General features: G+C 44.0%; 1 protein-coding gene across 1 annotated transcript in view; it reads right to left on the minus strand.

The window, feature by feature from the left end:
* Positions 1–802: 802 nt before the first annotated feature.
* The window catches only part of FUCA2 (alpha-L-fucosidase 2), a 30,487-nt gene continuing 5,115 nt past the window's right edge, over positions 803–26,174 (minus strand). The window contains exons 2-7 of the mRNA XM_004609066.2: positions 22,416–22,603; positions 17,438–17,777; positions 12,931–13,141; positions 12,294–12,484; positions 5,205–5,313; positions 803–3,078 (exon numbers count right to left, since the gene is read on the minus strand). Of these exons, the coding sequence (XP_004609123.2) occupies positions 2,938–3,078; positions 5,205–5,313; positions 12,294–12,484; positions 12,931–13,141; positions 17,438–17,777; positions 22,416–22,603 (1,180 nt within the window). The 3' untranslated portion in view covers positions 803–2,937. The remainder of the gene's footprint in view (positions 3,079–5,204; positions 5,314–12,293; positions 12,485–12,930; positions 13,142–17,437; positions 17,778–22,415; positions 22,604–26,174) is intronic.

A 26,174-nucleotide genomic window follows, 5' to 3' on the forward strand; every position in this document is an offset into this window, starting at 1 on the left:
ATTCTGGCACTAGGAAATCCACAATCAAGGTATCTGCAGGGCCAAGCTCTCCGGAGAGCCTGAGGAAGAATCTTCCACCCTCCTGACTCCCCTGGGCGCCTTTGTGGTTTGCTTGCCTGCTATGGCTCTCTTCCTTATGTCCCTGCTAACACTCCTCTCCTTCAGGACCCACCCCATCCAGTGTGACCTACTCAAATTTAACTACATCACATCACAAAAAGCTTATTTCCAAGTAATATCACATAGCTGAATGGGCTTCAATGGTTATGGAATACTATTGAATCCACAAAGTAGGAAACTCAATTAACCCTAGGCAAGCATACAGTCACTGTCACTGTCATCCCATTGCTCATCAATTTGTTCGAGCGGGCACCAGTAACGTCTCTCATTGAGAGACTTATTGTTACTGTTTCTGGCATATCCAATGCGCACGGGTAGCTTGCCAGGCTCTGCCATGCAGGCTCCATACTATCAGTAGCTTGCCAGGCTCTCCGAGAGGGGTGGAGGAATCGAACATGGGTCAGCCGCGTAAAAGACGAAAGCCCAACCGCTGTGCTATCGCTCCAGCCCAGGCAAGCATACATAGTAGGGAGTAAAATTTGAAGTGTGGAGTATGCCATGTAGAAACCTACTATCTGAAAGCCCGCCAGTTGCTCTAGGTCTACCACTACTTCCAAAGAAAGAGCATCACTTGACCTAGTGAATTGGCTAAACAGAAATTACTTAACACAAGTACTTTTTCTCCTTCATACATAAATGTGTTACTATGTGTGTGTAAAAGTATATACATATTATACATATATAATTTTAATATGGTCCTTTATTTGGATTAAGGCAGAATGATTTTTATAAGTCTTTTACTTACAAAATGAAAGTGAACAGTAAACAAAATATCTCATCTTAGTTTTTGCTGTCCTAATTCATATTTGTTACTAGCCTGACCTTTTAGAGCAATTGTGTTGTTTCTATGGCACTCAAAAAAATAAAACCCTAATGAAATGGATTCAAAACAGTGATAAGTATGTTCAAAATAACATAAGTGTCTAGGTTAATTTAATATCTGAGTTATCTTTTAATAGCTCCCTGGTCATTAAATGAAGGGCTAGAGTTTCCTTGCAACCAACCTGGTTCAATTCCCAAAACCACATATAGTCCCCTGTATGTGGTTGTAGTGTTTTGTTTTGGGGTGTAGCCCAAAACACAAAAAAAAAAATTAAAAGTAAATTGAAAGTAACTAAAAAGCTGACAAGTTTGCACCTACTCTAGGAAAATAATTGGGTGGGAAATACAAACTATTGGCTTAAGAAGTGATGAAGAATTCTGATTTTTAGTTTATTTCTATTTGTCCTGACAATAATACTTGCCCTCCACACCACAATTTGAAGATCATGTTGTATTCAGGGATAGGGCCATGGGGCCTCACCCAGCAGTGCTCAGGGACTACTCCGGGCTCAGTATTTGAGGATTGTTCCCAGCAGTGCTCAGGAAATCTAAGCCTGTGCTCCAGTACTGTAAACTATCTCCCTCGCCCTGGGTTTACTTTTTAATCCTTGTTATGAAAGGTCACTGTGGTATACTTGATGTTTAAACAAGATCTGCATTAAATTTGAATTTGGCATCTTTCATATAGCATTTTTAAAAATCATTTTTTCATGCCTGATTCACTTCACAGCAAACGCAGTAAGAATGCTTATTAGCACATCTATAGTGGGCTGGAGCAATAGCACAGCAGGTCAGGTGCTTTTCTTGCATGCAGCCGATTTGGGTTCTATCCCCAGCATCCCAGAGCACCATCAGGAGTAATTCCTGAGTGCAAACTCAGGAGTAACCCTAAACACTGCCAGGTGTGGTCCAAAACAGCAAAATCATCATCATCATCATCATCATCATCATCATCATTTTTTTAAAACCTCAATTAAACCCTCTACAAAAAATAAGTCTGAACCCCCAAATCCCACAGCCCTTTCTCCACAAAAAAAAACCTGAAATAGATACTAAAATAATAATGATCTGAACCGTGATTTTACCTGTCAGCCTTTCTGTATATTTTTAAATATCTATAATTTTATTCCCAAGAGTGAAAAAGTAAACTGCAGAAATGCAGTTCAGTGCTAGAGCACAGGTCTACCCCACCCATCTAAAGCACTGGCACCGTTTCCAATAAAAGACAAGTCCTTAGAAACATTCAAAGTCTGGCCAAATGAATGACATACTTAGCATTCATATTTATCTGCGAGGCTGCCAGCAGATTAGGTGCCTTAAACAGTAATTTTTGTTTGTTTGATTGGTTGTTTTTATTTGCTGGCTTTTGGGGTGTTTTTGTTTTGTTTTGTTTTGTTTTGTATGCCACAGGCGGCAGTGCTCAGGGCTTACTCCTGTGCTGGCAAAGATCAGAGACCATGTAGTGTGCCAGGGATCTAACCCTGGTGGTCTACATGCGGGGGAAGTGCCCTACCTGCTGTCATAGCTCTTTATGGCTTCCTTTCCAAGGGACTCAAATCCTGTCAGGGAAGAGCCTCACCCTTAGAATTCATTGCACATAGGACTCTTTACTGGCTATAAATCTGAAGCCAGTCCCCTTGGAGGTTAAGACTTCAACATATGAGTTTGGCAGGAAGCACATTTTAGTCTTTAGTACTTGGGTTCGATTCCTCCATCCCTCTCGGAATGCCCGGCAAGCTACCTTTCCAAAATTCTCATGTCCAAATTACCCCTGTAAATAAGCCCTAGGTGAAGATGCTTCCATGACAAAATGTACTAGAGGGTTCAAAACAGATCATTTTATGGGGTATCTTGTGTGTGTGGGGGCGGAGGAGATGGAGACAGCAGGGTAGATTGGCGAATACAAGGAAGAAAGGCTAAACTGCCTAAATAGCTACTGGACTTTTCTGAAGCAATTTTATGTTTACATCACAGTCCAGTCCAGCCCACTGCAAATCAGCCCACATTCGTTAGTACTAGGGCCCATCCCCATTTACAAGGCATCTCTTCAACGCTGAGTTGTGGCAGCTGTACCACAATGCCACCTTGCTTCAAAGGTGTCCAGGGAAGTGGCTGTCCATGTCCCAGTAGTTTCACCTGTAATTGAAAACAAAATACAAAAAAAATTTTTTCAAGTGCATTTCTCATTGACCCACTTGCTTGAGGTTTCTGAAAAAGCACTGTAGAAATGAGTTGTTGTTTTTTTTTTTTTTTTTTGCTTTTATTAGAGGCTCACAAGCTGTTTGAACCCTTGCTCTAAATAAGTGCATGCATCCTCCGTTGCTCTGAGGCAGGAAACGCTTAAAGTGAACATGAGCTGGGAAGAAGAATTGTAAAGCCTGAATAGTGTCAGGGTCGGGCAAACACTGAAGAGAAGAGCAGGGACAGTGGCTCTGGAATCTGTTCAACGATGCCTGCTCAGTTCTCCTCAGATGTGTTCGGCGAAAGGTGCACTGCCTCTGCAGGCGCTCTTCCTCCCCTGAGTTTCCAACGACCTCCACCAATCACAAATATAGAAGCATGATCAATTGCCGCTGTAACTCTTCTCTTTCATCTTGTACTGTGTAGCACTGTTGTCCCGTTGTTCATCGATTTGCTCGAGCGGGCACCAGTAACGTCTCCATTGTGAGACTTGTTGTTACTGTTTTTACATATCGAATACACCACGGGGAGCTTGCCAGGCTCTGCCATGTGGGTGGGATACTCTTGGTAGCTTGTCAGACTCTCCAAGAGGGATGGAGGAATCGAACCCAGGTTGGCCGTGTGCAAGGCGAATGCCCTACCTGCTGTGCTATCACTCTAGTCGTCTTATACGAAGTTCATTTAAATATGTAGTTACCTACCTACATATTACACATCCAGGGAAACCTTGAACCAGAACACTTTGCTTAACATGTAGAGAAGTACAAAAGCAAAACCTGTGAATTTCCCATTTCAGTATTGATAGGGGCCAAAGAACATGTAGATAAAATGTCATATCCAAGGCATTAAAGCTATAATTAAATATGAGGTGTGACCACCAGAGTCTTCTCTGCCTGATCAACCTTAAGTGTTAGAACAGGAATACCAAAAGCAGAAATGGGCTGGGGCAAAAGGACAGTGGGTAAGGTGCTTGCTGCCATGCAGCTCACCCAGATTTGATCCCAGCATCCCATACGATTTTCCCACCAGGAATGGTTCCTGAGTGCAGAGTCAGGAGTAAGCTCTGAGCACCACCAGGTGTGGCCCAAAATGCCAAAAAGAAAAAAAGAAAAGAAAAGTAAAAGCATATATATATATATATATATATATATATATATACATATATATATATATAGTCAGTGTCTTAAAGAAGCCGCTATAAAATATACTAAAAAGATCCCCACACCAGCACACCAGGCCTGATGGCTACAACCGCTAGATTATTTTTTGTTTTACCTAAGCCTTGTTAGAAATGTAAAATAGCAGATCCATGATATCTTGTTTTCATTCAGAGGCATTCTGGGATGGCTACTTAAAAGAATCTGAATTCCAATGAGATGGATAAAATCATTCAAGTGTAGGCAACTTCAACATTTAATGGGATGCTAATATCCTTCATTAGGATGAAGAGTATCAGCTTACTTCGACATGCCAGAAACTTGTGTAGCTTTACTGTAAGTTTAGTTCTCTAGGAGATAACTTAGTTCTCTAAGAGATAAAACTGCCAAACAGTTTGGGCAAATATTGCCATGGATGAAACCTTTTTGTTCATGGGGATCTAAGGTCCATATGTGGGTGCCAGGGATATTGAACCCACGTTGGCCGAGTGCAAGGCAAGCACCCTACCTGTCTGATCACTCTAGCACTGTAATGAAATTTAGTCTAAAATGATCATGAAATATATAAGAGGGAATGCATATGTCTTTCCTTTTAAAAAAAATTGTGATTTTAGTCAGGATCATCTACCAACAATTTCAAAGAAAATAAGGGTCTGAAAGAGAGTCCAGGGGTCAGGGCACAGGCCAGACTGTGCCCAACCTAGATCTCCAGCACCAGGTGGGTTCTAGAGAATCACCAGAGGTGGTTCTGTGGCCTGAGCAGTACCGCATCGTGGGCCCTCACACCTGAGCCACCGGCCCAGCTGACGGGGCATCACTGGATCACTGGGAGTGGTCCCCAACCCCTTAAGTTTGCCTGTGATGCCCAAAATTAATTAAATAAGCAAATAATAATGATAATAATAATAATAAAATTCCTCTTACCACTGTTGCCCCCGCAGTCACTTTGGGTTGTCCGAGAGACAGTTTTCCTGACACGGGCCAATTTAGAAACATGGCGTAGACCAATTTTTCTTTAGGTCTGGATGTGTACCTGGTCAAAGGCAGGAATCACAGTGATGTTTTTCGCCATGGGTTAAGTTTGGAATCACTTAATAGAGGTAGTCTATTTTAGTCAATACTGATCAACGTCCTCACTGCTAGAGGAAAGGGAAAATAGCTCCATGGTAGCCTGCAAAACCCCACTCTTCCTTCACCCCACCCCCACCCCCAGTTAGCAATACTGAAAGGGACGTTCCTGAAACAAGGACTGTTTTGAACAAGGTGTTCCTTCAACTGCCCCTTTTCAGGCAGCTGGAAATAGGCAGGAGGAACGTGACGAGGCAAGAACAGATGGTTTTCCACCTGCTGCTTCAGTCTCTTAAGCTCCTGCACTCAAAGGTCTGGGGTAATGCTGTGCTGAGTACTGGGTTCCACGTCGGAGAAGCAACAGGAAACAAGCACACTTAGTTCCTGTTCTGGGCTCACCTCAGAGGGAGGGAGGCGGCCCCTGGCACGCAAACCTGAGAGTTTTGGTCAGCAGGATAAGAGAAAAGGTAATTGAGCCATTTTCACAAGGGATCACGTTACCATCAGCAAGGAGCCTCTTCATGCAAATGATGCCAACCTGGGACTTTCAGAGAGTGTGTGTGTGTGTGTGTGTGTGTGTGTGTGTGTGTGTGTGTGTGTGTGTGTGTGTGTGTGTGTGTGTGTGGAGGATAGAACTAAATTTAATTACAGTTGAAATTTTAATCAAAGCCAAGAGCGAGATGGATAATGGAGGGACAAAGAGAGGATAATGGAACAAACGCCCCCAACTTATGGGGACTTTTACAGGTTACAGAATCTGACCTGGAGCAGGAACCAAAGGACTGAGAGGGCTAAGAGACGGAGAACAATCAAGGATGAGGGCTTTCAGTGGATCATAAATACCTCGGAAGCTAAGTGCGATGTGCAGAGAGCTGAAATCTAAGAGATAGTGGCGGGGTAGTGATAGAATACTTCAGAATGACATCATGCAAGGAATGCAGTCACTGGTAAGTGTCAGGCCTAAAGTATGACTAAAACAATGGCAGCACGCCGGGGTCAGGGTGGGGGACAACTGTAGGTCAGTGGGACATCGCTTGTCTTCCATGTATAAGGCCAGGGCACCACAGAAAAGGGAGAGGCCAGCAAAGGGGAAAGGGCAAAATTCTGCAAGAGGAGAGGGACAAAAAACAAGAACATAGAGATAGTAAAATCATACCTCACAATTCAGTGCATGCCACATAGCATTTCAGCTGAGAGCACGGGTAAGGAAAATCACCAAGAATTCTTTTAAGAGTAGTTACAGGAGGGCTGGAGCAATAGCACAGCAGGTAGGGCGCTTGCCTTGCATACGGCTGACCTGGGTTCGATTCCCAGCATCCCATATGGTTCCCTGAGCACCGCCAGGAGTAATTCCTGAGTGCAGAGCCAGGAGTAACCTCTATGCATCATCACCGGGTGTGACCCCCTCCCCCCCAAAAAAATAAGCAAAAAAAAAAGCAAAAAACAAAAAAAGAGTAATTACAGGAGCAACGACTCATCAAAGGCGATAATCCTGAGGAGTTTTACGGAGACCTGGTGACTTAGATGGAACAGCCAAGAGGGGCGGCCTGGGGCAGCGGCCCGGTGAGCTGAGCAGACAGAGCTTGTGCAGAGAGGAGGACGCACAGGGCCTCTGGGGACATGGCTCCAGCAGGAGCAGACACAGGACTTTAAAGGCCTTAGTAAGTATCTTGGCTTTTTTTCTTTTAATTTTATTTTAGGCATCGTGATTTGCAGTATTGATGATGGCAAAGGTTTCCATGCATGAAATATTCCAACAGCAGACCCTCCATCGGGGTTCACTTCCTTCCACCTTTGCTTCAGAGTCCCCTACCTCCTTTATAGTAATATATATTCCCTCCTAAACACCAGTTCTCAGTTCCTGCTGCCTTGGGGCATTTGTAATTTCTCTACTATGCTTTTTTTTTTATATCCCACAGATGAGAGAAATCATTCTGCATCTATCCCACTCCTAACTTCACTCCGCATGATACTCTCCACATCTATCCCTGTTAGCAGCATTTACGAGTTCATCTTTCCTTCTGGTGATAGTGATAGTTCAGTGACATAGAGCAGGTCCATTTTTACAATCAGGGTCACTGGGTCACTGTCATCCCGTTGCTCATCGATTTGTTCGAGCGGGCACTAGTAACGTCTCTCATTGAGAGACTTATTGTTACTGTTTTTGGCATATCCAATACGCACAGGTAGTTTGCCAGGCTCTGCCGCGTGGGCTCGATACTCTCGGTAGCTTGCCAGGCTCTCCGAGAGGGGGGCAGGAATCGAACTAGGGTTGGCCGCATGAAAGGCGAACACCCAACCGCTATGCTATCCAGTCCAATCGCTCCAGCCCAAGCAAAAGTCCAAAGTGTATCTTGCTGTTATCTTTATTGAGAGGCATGTGAACGGGACGGTGCTCCGTGCAGTGAAGTCCTAGACCACACGCTCTCATGGTCAAATGGAAGCAGAGAAGCAGATTCCCAAATCTGCTAAACCAGTCCCTAGAAAATGCCTGCTTTTCAGGCATTGTCTCACACGCATGTCCCCAAATTCTAAAGGGGGTGGTGTCTAGGTTCCTTCTGTCAGAGAGTTGACGATTTGTTTTAAAGCATTAAGTCAAGTTAAATCCCCCCCAAAATTTAGTCTAATGTTTTAACTTCGACCTGATCAGGCTGTATTTACCTTGGTGGCAACACCGGGTGAATTTTTATAGCCTCCTTAATGCTACTCTTATTTGTCTATGTTCACACCATCTCCCCTCCCCCTGCTCGGCCAGGCTTCCTGTCCTCAGAACTGCTATCCTCCAGTAAATCTTCAAAATGACCAACACAAGGGAAAAAGAGGAGCAGACACCTGCTACATGTTTTCTAAACATTTTAGAAAACATAGAATTGTTCCTCTGGCCACATATATGCTGACTGACAAGAAAAATGGTATGGTGGGCAGAAAGGGAATAGGCAGGGTTCAAAAAGAATGTGTCACAATGGGGCTGGAGCAATAGTACAGCGGGTAGGGCATTTGCCTTGCACGTGGTCGACCCGGGTTTGATTCCCAGCATCCCATATGGTCCTCTGAGCACCGCCAGGGGTGATTCCTGAGTGCAGAGCCAGGAGTAACCCCTGTGCATTGCCAGATGTGACCCAAAAAGCAAAAAAAAAAAAAAAAAAAAAGAATGTGCCACAAAGGTTCCCAGGTCAAAACTGGGGGCGTCTACAAGGGCAGCATCCAGCATGCCCTTGGAGTTGATGCGAACAAAGAAGGGCGAGACTCTTGCCAGGAAAACGAATGTTTATCTTGAGCAGAGTCAGCACTCGGAGAGTCAGCAGAGCATCCTGAAACGTGTGAAGGAAAATCATCAGGGGGAAAAAAGGAAGTCAGAGAGAATGGACGTTGGGTACCAGCCTGCCTCACCCAGAGAAGCTCACTGCTGGAACAGTTCTGAGCTGCTAGAACCCGTTCCCTAGGAGTTCATGGCATGACCAGTGTTGGGAAACTTTCTGTTGGTTGGTTTGGGGAGTTTTTATTTATTTTTGTTTTGGGATTTGTTTTTGTTTTTTTGTTTTTGCTGATAGTGATTCGTGGTTTTGTTTTGGGGCCACATCCGACAGTACACAGGGCTCACTCGTGGCTCTGTGTTCAGGAATCTCTCCTGGTGGAATTTGGCAGACCATATCCAGGCAGTGCCAAGGATCAAAAAGCTGTCAGTTGTGTGCAAGTCAAGTGACTTAACGCCTGTACAATCTCTCTGGTCTCAAGACAGATGATTTTTTTTTCTTTTTTGCTTTTTGGGTCACACCAAAGCAACCCCAGCGATGCTCAGGGGTTACTCCCGGCTCTGCACTCAGGAATTACTCCTGGAGGTGTTCAGGGGACCATAATGGGATGCTGGGAATCGAATTCAAGTCAGCCACACCCCAGGCAAACGCCCTACCCACTGTGCTATTGCTCCAGCCCCGAGATAGATGATTTTTAAAAAGTAAAAAGACCTCTGGACTGTTATAAAAACTGACCTTCCCACATCAGAAACCTATATATTTACAAGTCTAATTTTGGTGCTCAATGGGATATAAAACACTCAAAAGCCCTGAGGCAGGACTTAAAAACAAACAAACAACAACAAAAAAAAAACCCAACTAGTTAAAAGGGCCAGAGCAATAGTACAGCAGGCCAGGAACTCGCAAGGTTCTATGATCCCTGAGCTCTGCCAGGCGTGATCCCTGAGCGCAGAATCAGGAGTAGGCCCCAAGCACCACTGAGTGTGATTCCCCCCCACCCCGAACCCCAATTAAAGAGAACAGAGAGATAGCTAGAACAGAGGTGAAAGCGTTTTCCTTGTTGCTGACATCTGAGCACTGTCAAGTATGGCCCCAAATATACCACTCCCCCCAATACAAATACGAGTGAAAGAAAAGACAGCAATATGGACTCATTGAGGCTTGATTATGTTACAATAATATGAACAAGCTATAATACTTTTAATCAAAACAATGCTGCTATTTTGACTGATTTCTCTGTCCTTTAGTACTGCTGGCTTGCTAATGAGACAGGATGCAACATCAGCAAAAATGGACTTTACTGATGCCAGGGCTGTGACTCAGTGATACGGCACTTGGGTGAAGAACTGGATGGTATCCCCATCACCACAGGGAAACTGGTTAAAGAAACTCTGGTACATCTACACAATGGAATACTATGTAGCTGTCAGAAAACATGAAGTCATGAAATTTGCTTATAAGTGGATCAACATGGAAAGTATCATGTTGAGTGAAATGAGTCAGAAAGAAAGAGACAGACATAGAAAGATTGCACTCATATGAGGAATATAAAATAGTAGAGAGATACGAGCTTGCAATGATGCAATTTCTGGCAGATATTTCTCTGGACTTAGTTACTAAAATACAGAAATCCAAAACCGTGCGGCCGCTAGTGCGGCCACTCGACCTCATATCTCTTTATTCTCAGCAATGGAAAACAAATTATCAAATGCTTCCTTTTCAGTAGGTCCGACTTTAGGGGGGAGAAACTGCAGACAATAATAGTGAGTTTTGTGTTGAAATATTGAATGTAATCAAAGTAAAGTGAAAGTAAAGTGAAATTTATCAGTTACACAGGCGGGGTGGGGGGCTGGGGATGTGGGGGGGCGGGGTGAAGCTATACTGTGATTTTTGGTGGTGGAATATGTGCACTGGTGAAGGGATGGGTGTTCGAGCATTGTATAACTGAGACTTAAACCTGAAAACTTTGTAACTTTCCACATGGTGATTCAAGAAAAGGAAAAAAAAAGAAAGACGAAATATGTGTAACTAGCTGAATTAGAAGTAACTCCTTGGAATACTATGCAGCTGTTAAGAAAAGATGAAGTCATAACCTTTGCATATAAGTGTATCAACATGGAAAGTATCATGTTAAGTGAAATGAGTCACAAAGAGAGAGACAGACATAGAAAGATTGCACTCATCTGTGGAATATAAAGCAACAGAATGGGAGACTAAAACCCAAGAATAGTAAAAATAAGTACCAGGAGGTTGGCTCCATGGCTTGGAAGCCAGCCTCATATGCTGGGGAAAAGGCAGCTCAGATAGAGAAGGGAACACCAAGTAAAGTGTGGTTGAAGGACCCACTCGGGATTGGAGATGTGTGCTGAAAGTAGACTACAGAGTGAACACAATGGCCACTCGATACCTCTATTGCAAACCACAACACCCAAAAGGAGAGAGAGAATGAAAGGGAATGCCCTGCCACAGAGGCGGGGTGGGGTGGGGGGGAATGGGATAGGGGGGAGGGATACTGGGATCATCGATGGTAGAGAATGGTGGAGGGATGGGTACTCGAGCATTGTATGACTGAAACACAAGCACAAAAATATGTAAATCAGTAACTGTACTCTCAGGGTGATTCACAAATAAAAAAATAATAATTTTTTTTAAAAAAGTAACTCCTTGGGATTAACCACTTTTTTTCTGCATTGTTTATAGTTTTTGTTAAGAGCTAACTACATTTCACTAAAACTGTTAGAGGGTGTCTAGAGATGACTTGAGCTCAGCCTGAAACAGTAAGCATTCAAACACATGCTAATTTTTGGAGGTGGGGAGAGACAGATCAAAGGCCTAGATCGCATACCTCGCATGTACAATGGACAGAACTGTCAAACCCAGGATTCACAGGGGTCACCCTCAGGCCCTCAAAGAGCTGCTTGGGAGCCCTTCCCAAAGGAGAACATGCTCATCTTTTCTAGAGTAAATAAAGTTTGGGAAGTATTTTGAATTAGTAGGTATCCTGGAAATTTCTTTTGCAGGAGGAGGAAAGCCACCCCCAATGGAATGCTGGTACTGCGTCTAGGCAACGATGCAGATAAAATCCCACATGCAAATCTAATCTAGCCCTCTCGGCCAGCTCTGTGAAAGCTTAAAAAGCTATTTGTTTCCCTTGGTCTTAGATATTTGTCTCATACTGAGGATTGGTCAGTGATTGGAAGCTTGCCACAAGAGTATTTGAGGGGTAATAGAGAAGGGTCCAGTATGGCAACAAGAGTTGAAAATGATCGTTTTGGACAGGAACTGAGTGCTGAATGTAGGTAAAGGGATATACCTAAAAACCTTTCGTTATCTGTATTGCAAACCATAAGGCCCCAAAAGAGGGAGACAGACAGGGAGATAGAGAGACAGGGAGACAGGGAGACAGGGGGAGAGAGAGACAGAGAACAGAGAGAGAGAGATAGAGAGAGAGAGAAGTGCCTGTCACAGAGGTAGACAGTAGGGGGCAGGAGGGAAATTGGGGACATTGGTGGTGGGTGGTGGGAAATATGCACTGGTGAAGGGACGGGTGTTGAGTGAAATTCAATCATGAACAACTTTCTAAGTGTGTATCTCACTGTGATTCAATAAAAAAAATTTCAAATAAAATTAAATTTTAAAAAGCAATGTGTTTACATCTGTTCAAATAGTAAATGGTACAAGAATGAATTACCACACATCCGGGGTGAGGCTGTCATTCTGGGATCTCCAAGTCTGGGTTGCATAAATGGCTTCTCCATTGACTTTGAGCCAACTTCCCATCTGCCTCAACCGTTCCTCAAAAACTGAAGATATGATACCATCGTGCGTGGGTCCAATATTCATCAAAAGATTTCCTCCACATGAAACTGTTTCTACGAGTTGCTAAAAAACATAAGATGGTTTTGGATTTTAAAATTCCATTGTAAATACTGCATTCATCTACATGAACTTGTATTAATAGTTTTATGTATGTAGTTAGACTGGCATCTGTAGTTCTTATATGTTAGAACAAATCTAGAGGATAGGACAGTGTCCTGTGATTGCAAACCATTGTACTATAGGAGTTATAAGAAAGAATTCTCGTACATCAACAATTTTAAGAACCGGTTTTGGGGAGGGGAGTTGAGCCAGTCCTGGTCCAACTTGTACTTGGGGACTGCTCCTGGCTGTGTGGTGAGGTTTGACCCCCGGCTGTGCTCAGGGGCATTAATGCAGGATGGGAGACCGAACCTGGATTGTCCATGTGCAAAGCAAGCATCTTACCTCCTGAACTGTCCATCTGACCCCTAAGAATTTTACAGTAAGGACTAACACAAATTGTCCTGTACCTTCACTAGTTCTTCAATTGTGAGATAGTCCGAGATGACAGCATTCCTCCGAAAGCCCCAGGAAAACTTGTCTATTGTCATGCAGTTTTCCCATTTATGTGGCAAAAGATGCCCTGGGTTGTAACGGTCACTGCAGGTGTAATAGCCGCCATGCTTACAGATGCTTCCAGCTGCCCAACGGTCATTGGTGACGACTGTGTCTCGAACTGGGCTGAAACAGAAAGCAGGTTTCATTTCCAACAGAACTCTGGGTTCTTACTTTGGAATGCTGGAGACTGATTAGTGGAGAGCCAGAGGAATAGACCAGGGACTGAGCTTGCAAACAGAAGTTTCTCACACTCACCCTCTAGGGCCATGACACGTGCCAACAGCCACCCCAGCAGCTCTGCCCCAGGAGCCTGGCATGGCAGGAGGTGTCTGGCCGCTCGACAGCCAGCGGGATATGTGGGAGTGCCACAACCAAAAGCACCCAAACTAAAAAGAAGAGTGAAGGTCCACAGCAACAGTGGAGTGGGTGGGGCACTTGCCTTGCATGAAGCTGACTCAGGTTCAATCCCCAGTACCTCATATGGTCCCCCAAGCCTGCCAGGAGTGATCCCTGAGGGCAGAGGCAGGTATAAGTCCTGAACACCATGAGATGTGGCTCACTGCCAGGTAGTGCAGCCCCTGGAAAGCACCTCAACCTAAAAAACTGATTCTTGGCTTCCCATGAGCATCAAAAGGAAAATGTGAAGTATCACAGTCAGAAGTGTGTGTGAACCCGGCCCCCACAGTAGCAAGAAAGGGGAGAGAAGAGGTTGGGTAAGAAAGAACAGGAAGTGAGAAGAGAGGAGAGGAGAATGGAGAGGAGGAGAGCGGAGGAGAGAAGTGGAAAGGAAGAAGAGGAGGAGGAGAGGGAAGAGAAGAAGGAGGAGAGCGAGGCGGAGGAAGAGGAGAAGAAAGAAGGAAAAGAAAGAAGGAGGAGGAGGAACAAGGAGAAGGAAGGAGAAGAAAGAAGAGGAGTAGTAGGAGAAGGAGAAAGAGAAGAAGGAAAAAGAGGAGAAGGAAGAGAAGGAGAAGGAAAAGGAGAAGGAGAAGGAGAAGGAGAAGGAGAAGGAGAAGGAGAAGATCACTTAGTGGATACCAGAATGGAAAGGAGGAGAAAATGGGTAATTCACAACCAAGGCAAGGAGAGAACTGAACACTTGTAAGGGTGGACATCATGCAATACTTGTCCACGTGACTCTTCACTGATGCATACCAAGCCTTACACGTTCTGACGCTGTGTTACTTCCAGCTATGGATAGAGTAAAACTACTTTCCTACTTTTGCTATAAAGAGGTCTGTCTGAAGTTCACGCCAGAATAATTAACTGCAGCTTATGGAATGAAAAGTCTTTGGATATGAAGTTAAATAGACCTGGGCTGTCTATCTGCTGACCTGGCTCGGCCACTCTCTAAGCAAGTTCCTACCCCTGCACACACAGCTCTTATCAGAAGCCACACTCCGCCTCCTGGCTTTATGGTGAATGAGCCCAAACTGAACTACACTCACGACATGCTTCTCACCTGTGATCGAGGAATCGCTCATACTTATAGTCTAGTCTTTCTCTTTCTCTACAGTTGTGTCCAAAATTGAAAAAATAAAATGCACTCAGAAATGCAACTGTTGCCAATATGGGATGCACTGGGACATGAACTATCTCCTCAGCATTAGTTATCAAATAATGATAAATTATTTAGAAGAGACAGTCGGGACTCACAAATGGCAGGAAATGGCCTCTGGTCTTTCCCCTGGGAATGAAAGTCATGGACGCTTAGTTCTAAGTACCAAGGGCTCACTAGAGTGTCTGTACTCCTGCCCTGTGTCACCCAGAGAACATGAGGAAAACACACCCTCGCTTTGGGAGGTGGCACCAAGCTCTTTTTTTTAATTGAATTACCATGATATATACAGCTACAAAGTTCTTCATGATTGAGTTTCAGCCATACAATCTCCTATACCCATCGCTTCGCCAGTGAATACTTTCCACCACCAATGTTCCCCCCCACCCCAGCCTGCCTCTCTATGGAAGACTTTTCTCCTCTCTTTCTCTCTCTCTCTCTTCTCCCTCTTTCTCTCTCTCTCTCTCTCTCTCTCTCTCTCTATATATATATATATATATATATCCTTTTCTTTTATGCACTGTGGTTTGCAATACTGTTACCGAAAGGGTATCAAGCATATCATTTTACCTCCTTTCAGCACTCGGTTCGGTCCAGAGTGATCATTTCCAACTATCATTGTCACAGTGGTCTCTTCTCTGTTCTAACAACAGCCCTTCCTCCTTTGTGACAATTTTCCTACCATGGACTAGTCCCCTGGCCTTTGCCCTTGTTTCCACTGTCTTTGGGTATTATTCACATATTGTGGTTTTGTGTGTGTGTGTGTTATGTGTGTATATATAAAATGAGTGCAATTATTCTATGTTCATCCCTCTCCCTGACTCATTTATTTACCTCTGACTCATTTCACTCAGAGTAGTACTCTCCGTGTCTATCCATGTATAAGCACATTTCATGACTTCATTTTTCCTAACAGCTGCATCGTGTAGATATGCCATAGCTTCTTTACCCACTCATCTGCTCTTAGGCACTTGGGTTGTTTCTAGACTCTGGCTATTGTGAACAGTGGCCAGGCTCTTTCTTGTACTTCAAATTGGCTCCGTATAGTTTAAAGTTTACTAGAGAAGCTCTGTCAGAACTTTGGGCACTAATGGCACCATCAAGAACATGCTGGAAAACAATAGGGCAAGCACAGGAATCGGGGAGAATGAAAGAAGGTAGACAAGGAGACAAGGACTTGGTGGCAAAAGTCATCGAAGGGCAAAAGGATACCAGAAAAGCAATTAGAGGAACTTTGTGGGATAAACAGAATTCCCAGAGTAGGGACCTCCAGAACAGAAGCTGAAAAGAGGAAACCCCACAAAAACTAAATGTCTCCCATGGTCTTGAATCTAGTCCAATTCTTCAAGGTGATGAGTTTCGACCATTTCATAATTGTTGCTGTGTGATTCTTCATTATTCTGAGCAAGAATGACACATATTTGGGGCAGATATTCGGGGGCCTCCTCCCTCCTTTCCCTGTCCTGAGAATGTTCTTTCTGCCCTATATTCAAGGGTCAGAGCCTTGAGGAGAGAGTGCATTACTGAAATCACTTGGATGTTGTAGGAGACTGAAGCCAGTTATATGCTGTTAAAAACTCTACCTAACCTTAGATTCTGATGCATTTTTTCTTCCACTGGTGCTGAGGAAACTGCCTTGACTTTGATGAAACCTCAGTTTCTTGGCCTTTTGATTGCATATCCACAATATTATGTAATTTCTGAGGGCAAGGCCAGGAGTAATCCCTGAGCAACACTGATGTGGCCCAACCCCCTGCCCTCCAAAAAAATTGAGGGGAGTCAGGGCAGGATTTTGGCATGTGGATGCAGAGAATACTGATCTGGTGACCAATAAAGATAAGACTCCTGTGTAACAAGGGCCCCAAAACACACAGCAGAAACATCATCTGCACTCCTATGTTCATTGAAGCACTATTCACAATAGGCAGAATCTGGAAACCCGAGTGCCAGAGAAAGAATGACTGGTTAAAGAAGTTATGGTGTATCTATACAATGGAATATTATGCAGTTAGGAAAAACAAAGTTATGAAATTTGCCTATAAATGGATGGACATGGAGAGCATCATGTTGAGTGAAAAGATTCAGAAAGACAAATATAGAATGACTGCATTCATTTTGGGATTATATATATTATAAGATGTATATTATATGTGTGTGTGTATATATATATATATATATAAAACTAATATCCAAGGTGAGGGTAAACAGGGACCGGTCGATGGTTGGAAGCTTGCCATAGGAGTGTGGGGGTGGGGGGTGAAGGGCACCAGTAAAGGGATGTACCTGATAAACTTTCATTATCTGTATTGCAAACCATGAGGCCCAAACAGAGAGAGAGACAGACAGACAGACAGACAGACAGAGACAGAGACAGAGAAGAAAAGTGCCTGCCATAGAGGCAGGCGGTGGGCACAGGTGGGAAACTGAGGCCATTGGTGGTGGGAAAAGTCCACTGGTGAAAGGACAGGTGTTGGAACATTATATGACTGAAATCCAATCATGAACAACTTTGTAAATGTAGATACCACTGATTCAATTTAAAAAATGAAGAAAACAAAAACAAAATACAAAGCATAAATAAATAAATTTTTTAAAAAAAAAAAAGGTTTTGAGTTCACCAACAAATGACATACAAATGGCTAATAGACCAAAAAAAAAAAAAAAAAAAGGACTCCCGTGTAAGTTTTCTTTCCTATAAAACCGGCCATTACCAATGGCAGCAGGCAGCCTCTCTCAGTCCCCTGGCTCCCCCCAGACCCCCTGGGCAAGGCCAGTTTCAGATTTCTCTCCGGACTGCAAACAAACCAAGCCCTGTCCTTGCAGCACGGCAGTGTCACTGCAGCAGCGTGCCGGCACACACACACCTGTCGTTGTAGAGCCACGCTAAGAAGCCTGTGCTGTTCCAGTAAGAATCTGGGGCGTCGCCATCGCCATCTGCCCACAGGACCTCCGGCTGGTACTTGGTCACTAATTCGTAGAGCTCAGGCTGCATCTTAGACACCGGGAATTGCCGCTTGAGGAATGAACTGGACGCGTCGTCGAGGAAGAGTGGATGAAACCATTCAAACAGGGAGTAGTAGAGCCCAAAGCGCAGGTCAGTTCTGTTCCGAATGGCGCCCTCAAGTTCCTTCACGATGTCCCTCTTGGGTCCCAAATCAACGGCGTTCCAGTTCCACGAGTGTTCAGAACCCCACAGGGTGAAGCCTGAAACGGTGTATTGGAAACCTTGGTGAACTTGTCAGCTTTCTGCCAGTAAATTTCCACCAAGGCGAATGCCAACAAATGAGAGTCTGCCTATAAATGATTTCATCCATAAACTGTTACGGGACAGCATTTTTTCATAGTGTATATCCTGCTTTTACCAAAATAATTGAGAATTTACTTTTGGTTTTTCAATGCTTGGGGGACCTGTGGTGCCCGGGATCAAACCCCCATTTCCCAACTGCAGATCATGCATTCCAGTCCTCTCTGCTATCCCCCCAGCCCCTAAAATGTGAATTTCAAAGTAGAAATAAGGAATGGAGAAATCATACAGGCAGTGGAAAGGCACCTGCCTTGCATGTGACAGACCCCAGTTCTATTCCTGGCACACATCTGGACTCCTTCCCAACCCCCATCACTGCCAGAGGTCACTTCTGAGCACAGAGCCACAGAGAGCCCTTGAGGACCACGAGATATAGCCCTAAAAGTTAAAAAAAAAAAAGATGAAAGAAAGAAAATGTATAATAAAGTGGAACTATAGTTTTTAAAGGAAACTCCCAATGCACCCCTTAAAAGTCAGATAGCTCCTGCACTTTTCCATCTGAGAACGCTCATTGAGAGGCACCCCTGCCTCTGCACTGTTCCTTCCTCACCACAGCCACCTGCTTCATGGGGCTCAGGGCAGGATCAGCCACCAACAGCTGCAAATCATAGCTAAGTCAGAAACCTGTGCAGCAACCACACTAAATAGTGATGACAGCTACTTAAAGTGAAGAACCTACAAAACACTCCTGACGATCCTTATGATCCTTATTTATCTCCTAAACCAAAGGTCAGAGTATGTTCCCTGGGCCTGAGGGATAGCACAGTGGGTAAAGGCACTCGCTTGCCTTGCATGCAGACAACCCTGATTCCATCCCTGACACCACATACGGTCCCCCACAGTTCCACCAGAAGTGATCTCTCAGCACAGAACCAGCAGTGATCCCGGAGTACCACCAAGTGTGACCCAAAAACAAAACCATATACATATATATATATATATATATATATATATATATATATTTCTGCTTCCAGGATTACATCCTTCATAGTATCATGAATCCTAGGACACTGGTGATTCATATGGAGTGAACCTGTTAGCCTTGTCATTCATTTAACATATTGGCCCCTGTACTACAATTTGTGTTAACTAAGCCACAGCCAAGTGTGGTATGTGCCAGCATCAACCGATTCACGAAGGCCCGAGGAGGGTGGACACTGTTCCCCAGCAGCTTTGTACCTTAAAATATATCTACTGGGGCCAGAGCACTAAGCACCACTATGCTGGGAAGATAGTACAGGGACTAGGGCACATGCAAGATGACACCGGTCAGTCCCTGACACCACATGGCCTCTTGGTCATCATTGGAGGTGACCCTGAAGATCCCTGTCACTACAGGGCTTGAGGATCTACAGACCTTTGCATTGAAATGATGGCCTGGCTGACCAAGTATACCAGGAGTGGCCCTCAGTTCATCTGAGCACCGCCTGGAAGAACCCCCAACAAAATTAATGAAATTAAGTATACCCACTATTTGTAACCTCCCCCTACTCTAAAGTGTAAGGGCCCATGCACTCTTTTTCCTTTCCCCTTTTTGGGTCACACCTGGCAATGCACAGGGATTACTCCTGGTTCTGTACTCAGGAATCACCCCTGGTGGTACTCAGAGGACCATATGGGATGCTGGGAACTGTACCCAGTTCGGCCCTGTGCAAGGCAAATGCCCTACCCGCTGCACTACTGCTCCAGCCTTGGCCCGTGCACTCTTGAAGCTCTCTGGAAGTGAATTACCTACCAACAAAATGATGAGAAATTTACTATAATAAGAAAAATTACAATCATCTGAAAAAAATTTATATTTCTCAGGAATATGCATTTAGATCCTGATGTTTCTATATGAGTTGGGGATGAGACTCTGTGATAAAGTCCGAGTATAAAGCAACAGGATAAACAATATAAATATATACATGTATAATTCTATCAACATATTGGAAGCTATGGATAGCCCCAAATACTATAGAAATCATATAAAAACATTCAACATTTTTAGTTAGCACCTAGGAACATAAGTGTGTTGTCATCATTACACTGCATCTTAAAGACTCTAAGATTTTCACACCCATTTTTAGTGAACTACGAATTAGGGCAAGTCTAAGATTGACTCTAGATTCATTTTATAGATGCTCCTAAAACAGTTCACATTTGTTTCAAAGGTGCTCACGCAAAGCTTCAAAGCAGAGTTAGTATTTAGAACCTTATTCAGAAGGTTTCGAGTTGATCTGCCTCGGTGACGGGTGGCCCTAGGCTCACAGGGTCTCTCGCTCAGCTGCACCACAGTACACTCGTAGCACAGTCATCCTGCCCTCTAAAGCAACATAATGATCCTCCCCCAGCGCACATAGCTTTGCTATGGCCAACAAGAACATCTGACTTCATGAGGCCCCGAAAATTTATAAATGTGGCCCATCATCTGTAAAGAGAGGGTTCTAAAATCTCAGGGCTAGGACGAATGGAGACATTACTGAGACCGCTCGAGAAATGCGATGATCAACAGGATGAGGATGATGATGATGATGATCGTCTGTCCTCACAGTATGATTCAGTTGCCTTCACTCCTCAGATAAGCCCACTGTCTAATAATACTTTATGCCACACAGCTTGTAAAAGTCCCTAGACAGCAGGAAACCAACATGTTCACAAGCAAATACACTTTATAAATATCCATCTCAGCAGGAGAAGCATTCATAGGAAAAAGACTTCAAAAGGCTACAATGGGAGAAAGTACTAATGTAATTGCAGGCTTTCGGTTTGGATTCTTCCCAATTCCCTTCTCTTCCCTGGGGATGGGGATAGGGCACGGGTGGGGAAAACTAAACAAAATTTCAATTTCTTTCTAATTTCTTTCTTTTTTATTTTATTGAGGGGGGAGGTGAATACCTGGTATTGCTCAAGAGTAACTCTTGACTCTACACTCAGGAATAACTTCTGGCGGTGTTCAGGGGACCATATGGGATGCCTGAGAACAAATCTGGGTCAGCCCAGCAGGTAAGGCAAATGCATTACCTGCTGTACTATTGCTATGATCCCTAAATAAAATTTCTTATAAGGGCCAGGAGATAGTTCAGTGGTTAGGGCATGTACTTGGCACTATATGGTTCCCTGAGCATCACTAGGTACAGCCCTGGGGACGCCCCTGAACACCACTGGGGTGGCTCTAAGAGCCTCTAGCACTTCTGGGTGGTCCAGAGCCCACTAGCCAAGAATCACATTTGGGTGCCTGGACTTCCTGAGCACTGTTTAGGAAAAGAGAGAGAGAGAAAGAGAGAGAGAGATTTCTTACTAAAAGACAAAGATGATCATACGAAGGAATTATTAACTACATGGTATAACAGCAATCCTTGATTTTATAGATACATTATAGGTTTTTTTTGTCTGTTTGGGTAACTCCCAGCAGTGCTCAGGAGTTACTCCTGGCTTCGTACTCAGGAATTACTGTTCAGGAGATGATATGGGATGCCGGAATCAAACCTGGTTCGGCTGCATGCAAAGCAAATGCCCTACCCGCTGTCCTATTGCTCCAGTCCCTACAGATACATGATTTCACACTGGAATGTATCCAATTAAAATGTAGGATTATGAATGATGGTTACCATTTCTATGTCAGCTTGACCGGGCTACCTAGTGTCCATGCATTCGATTAAATACTGCTCTGGGCATGCACACAGGGGCATTTCTAACCTGAGACTGACCGATAAATAAGCAGGCCCGAGTCAAACAGATTGTTATTCCCCCACTGTGGTGGCCTCATCTTCCAGTAGGATAAAAGGCTGCATCAGAAAGAATGCTTTCTCTCTGCCAGTCTTCAGGGTGAGACAGCAATCTCCCCCTGCCCTTAAACTCAGACTACAATTTACACCATCAACTGCCCTGGTGTTCAGGCCATCCTGGACCACCTGGCTCAGGACTTTTCTGCCTCCATAATGGTGAGAGTCAATTTCTTAGAATAAATCTCTTCCTAAGTATCACACTTCCTATTAGTTCTGTTTCTCTGGAGAACCCAGGTTAATATAATCTCTGTTTTTCCTTATATTCTTCCAAATACCTTTGATACCTCTGGGCACCCTGGTAGCTCCACATACATGCTCTGGGTCATTTTCATCATAAACAAATTATCTACCACTTGACAAAGAGCTGACTTAAAGGAGGCAGCCAGCTATATCCATAGACTAAAGAAATTAGAGACAAGCCCCCTTTGTGCCTTCCAAAATGCATTACAGAAGAGGAATGAAAGGAAGGAAAGAGTTCCAATTATATACATCAAATGGCTTTAATTGAATAGTGGAAATGTTGTTAAATGAAAGATAAGAGGTTTGAGCATCATTCGTTCTTTTTTTCTATCATATGATAATAGGCTGATCTTTCACACACAGCATGTGCTTCTTGGACTTAGAAGCAAATGCCCATAGTCCCTAAGAGCTTGTCCTAAGAAGCCTCTCACTGCATGAGAATTGGTGGCCTTGCTTTCATTCCTTCTTCCAACAGACCACCTTACCCTATTATAACCATCACCCGGCTTCCCAAGAATCGTACTAACTCACCTTCATGATGTTTGGAAGTCAAGACAACATACTTGGCACCAGAAGCCTGAAAAAGATCTGCCCATTGATTCGCATCAAAAAATTTTGCCGTAAATAGTGGTCCAAAATCTCCATATTTGAAACCAGGAGGATAATTGTTTTTCATAAAGTTCACAAACTTTGGAATCTTTTCCTTTTGCCAATACCACCTACGGGAGGAACAGAAACAATGCATAAACCACATACATAAAAACACTTGAAAGCATTGCCCAAGCTCCCCTGACTAATTCCTCTTTCTCAAATACTACCCAACTTTCTTTCTCAGTTCTCCATGAACTCAACTACTTTGCCTTTAAATTACAGAAACTTTACGGATACCCAGAGAGAGGACATGGTTACATGTTTACATGTGTGGGACCCCATGTAGACCTAAGGAGCCCTGAGGTCCCCCCAGATGTGACCCTGGTGGTTCCCAAGAACTTCTGCAGTGGTCCAGGCAGTCCTGAACATCACAGGGTTCAAGCAGCCGCACATCCATGTACTCTAGCATGAGCCTGAGTAGCTGAGTATCACTGAGGTTGGTGCCTTGTCCCCCAACTCTTGCTTGGAAGGCCCCAAACAATTTTTCATAAGCTTCATTTCAATTGGTAGTAGTTGGTGAGAGTCTTCCAAGCAATGGCTGGGGGTCAGGGGACTCTTGCTTTCCATCTACTACCCATTTAACTCACATATTAGAACATTCTAGGCAACCGAAACAGTCACTATTTTTCACTTTTAAATTATAGCATGTGGTATGTAATTCCTTTGCAACTTAAATGATGATGGTTCCAAAAGGAAAGCCATATGCCTAAAGCAAAACACATACCTATCATTTGCACTAACAGAGAGCATAGGAGAGAAGGAAAAGCAACACTTTTGAAAATGCTCTTATTTTAGTAGATTGGCTCAACCTTCAAGGATCACGGGTCTGTGTACTCAGTCTGAGCAATGTTACATTGAACATAAACGCTGGGGCAAAGCTACTTGAGAAAAGTTGTATTTAAGCAGAATTCTGTATTTCAGATAAGCCGAGCAGTAATTATCTTCACGAAATAGGCACAAGTCCTTTTCTAACTCATCTTCTGCTTCTTGCTTCACCCCACCTTTCAGAAGACCTTCTCTACAGAAAGCACCGAGCCATCCATCAGTGTTACTCGGCCCAGAGAAAGTCAGGTCCTTCTTTCTGATGGGAAGACTTCACTGGAGGACCAATGACATCACAAGCACTCTGGCTTCATGCTCTAAAATCAGATACACACTTTTATAGCTTACATCTTAACTATGACATAGCCATACTGGCCAATGGCACTGGGGACAAAAGTTGCCTTAGAGACTCTAGCAATGCTTTCCTCCCTATAAACACAGCCTACTTGCCTCTTAGTCAGGAGTTTGTGAAGGTAGGATAACTGGGCAGCATCACGTGACAATAGGCTGAGGATAAGTAAGAGCCCATGTTTTTGACATTATCCACAAGCTGACTTCCTCTAGATTTCTTACTGTGAATGAAAACAGGACCCTACTATTACACATGTGATTGGAGCTTTCTATACTTTTTAAGTGGAAACACCCTAACTGACCCACAAAGTTGTTTTTGTGTTTGTTTGGACCACACAAAACTGTGCTCAGGAATTACTCCTGGCTCTGTGCTCAGGGATCACTCCTCGAGGGGCTCAGGGGGACCGGATGTGGTGCCAGGGATTAAACTCCAATCATGCAAGTGCCTCAATCACTGCATTATCTTTCTGGTATGATCTCTAAGCAGAGAGTCAGCAGTCATCCCTGCACACAGAGTCAGGAGTAAGGCCTGAGCACAGCCAGGTGTTGCCCAAAACTAATTTTTTTTTCTTTTTGGGTCATACCCGGCGATGCACAGGGGTTACTCCTGGCTTTGCACTCAGAAATTACTCCTGGCGGTGCTCAGGGGACCATATGGGATGCTGGGAATTGAACCTGGGTTGGCTGTGTGCAAGGCAAATGCCCTACCCGCTGTGTTATCGCTCCAGCCCCCCCAAAACCAAAAATTAAAATAAAAATAATTAAGAATAAAAATGAACTACAAAAGAAAAAGTGTGATGAGGTGCCCGTCCCCAAGGTGAACAGGAAAGCCAAGTTAGACGAAAAGCAGGTGGCTGCTAACAGATAGATGGGATGCAGGGCGCGACACTCCAAGGACGCAGGAACAGGCTGCCCAGAGAAAACCCAAGTCCAGCCTAGGTAGCTATCACACAGTGCTCTTTTAGGCTGACAAGTAAAAGTATTTCTTTAGCCATTCAAGGCTAACCAGCGTCTAGCTGCTGCACTGGAATGCTTGCTTGCATTAGCTAATGAGAAAGTTGATGGATATAGCCAAGCAGAATGTGATAAGAAATGTTTAAAATTTGCCCAGGATTTGGCCTGCGGGGCTTTGTGATGCTGAGACTGTCGCGCTCAGGCCCTGCAGGCTAATAAAGGCTCTTCAATTTGACAAGCCAGCGTGTTCTAGGCAATCCCTCACCAGCAAGAAAAGGAGAAAGTTAAAAAATAAAGATAAAAGTTTTTGTTTTTCTCCCAGCTAAGTTTAATTTAAAGCCATACTCTCCAGCTTAGAAAGTCTCAACTTTCAGACCAGATGAAAGGAGGTTACTTGTTATAAACTTTACATCATTTTAATTTGTACTTGCACTGTCATTAAGGACAACAGAGATGAACTCATCCCTACCATTGATTATCAGAGAATTAAACTGGGCTGAGCAGCAGAGGTTTAGAGAACACAAAAAGAAACCATCGGTGAGGGCCCGCTGGCGATGGGAGATGCGGGCTGAAAGTAGACTATAGACCAAACATGATGGCTACTTAATACCTCTATTGCAAACCACAGCACCCAAAGAGAGAGAGAGAGAGGGAGAGAGAGAGAGAGAGAGAGAGAGAGAGAGAGAGAGAGAGAGAGAAAGAGAGAGAGAGGGAGAAAAAGAGAAAGAGAGAGCAAAAGGGAATGCCCTGCCACAGAGGCGGGGTGGGGTGGAGGGGATGGGTGGAGGTGGTGGGAGGGATGCTGGGACCATTGGTGGTGGGGAATGGGCACTGGTGGAGGGATGGGTACTCGATCACTGTATGACTGAAATGCAAGCAAGAAAGTTTGTAAGTCTGCAATTATACCTCACAGTGATTCACTAATAAAAAAATTTTTTAAAAAATTAAGAAACCATCGGTGATCAAGAATTTTCTACAGGGGGCTGGAGTGATAGCACAGCGGGTAGGGCGTTTGCCTTGCACGCGGCTGACCTGGGTTTGAGTCCCAGCATCCCATATGGTCCCCTGAGCACAGCCAGGGGTAATTCCTGAGTGCATGAGCCAGGAGTGACCCCTGTGCATTGCCGGGTGTGACCCAAAAAGTAAAAAAAAAATTTTTCTATAGGGTTAAAGCATTTCTAAAATATCAGAAATAGGTCCCATTTTGCTTTGAATTAGTGTAGCAGGAAAATCAGAAGCAGACGTGGGACGTTAGAGGCAGAACTTCCGAGTTACCCACTCTCAGAGCTGGACAAATATGAAGAGGTCAAAAATCACAGATGCGAGGAAAGATCAGGAGCGTAAGTCTGGCCAGGCTGCTTGTGCAGAATGGAACAAGGTCACAGAGATAATTAGTAAATGTCCATATGGAACTCAAAACAAATTGTATTAGTCACTGATTTACCAGCTGTGCATATGTTAGCAACCACTGTATATATTAGATAAAAAACTGATTTCATAGACTTTGCATCT

Source organism: Sorex araneus, chromosome 4, assembly GCF_027595985.1.
Source record: "Sorex araneus isolate mSorAra2 chromosome 4, mSorAra2.pri, whole genome shotgun sequence".
Taxonomy (NCBI): domain Eukaryota; kingdom Metazoa; phylum Chordata; class Mammalia; order Eulipotyphla; family Soricidae; genus Sorex; species Sorex araneus.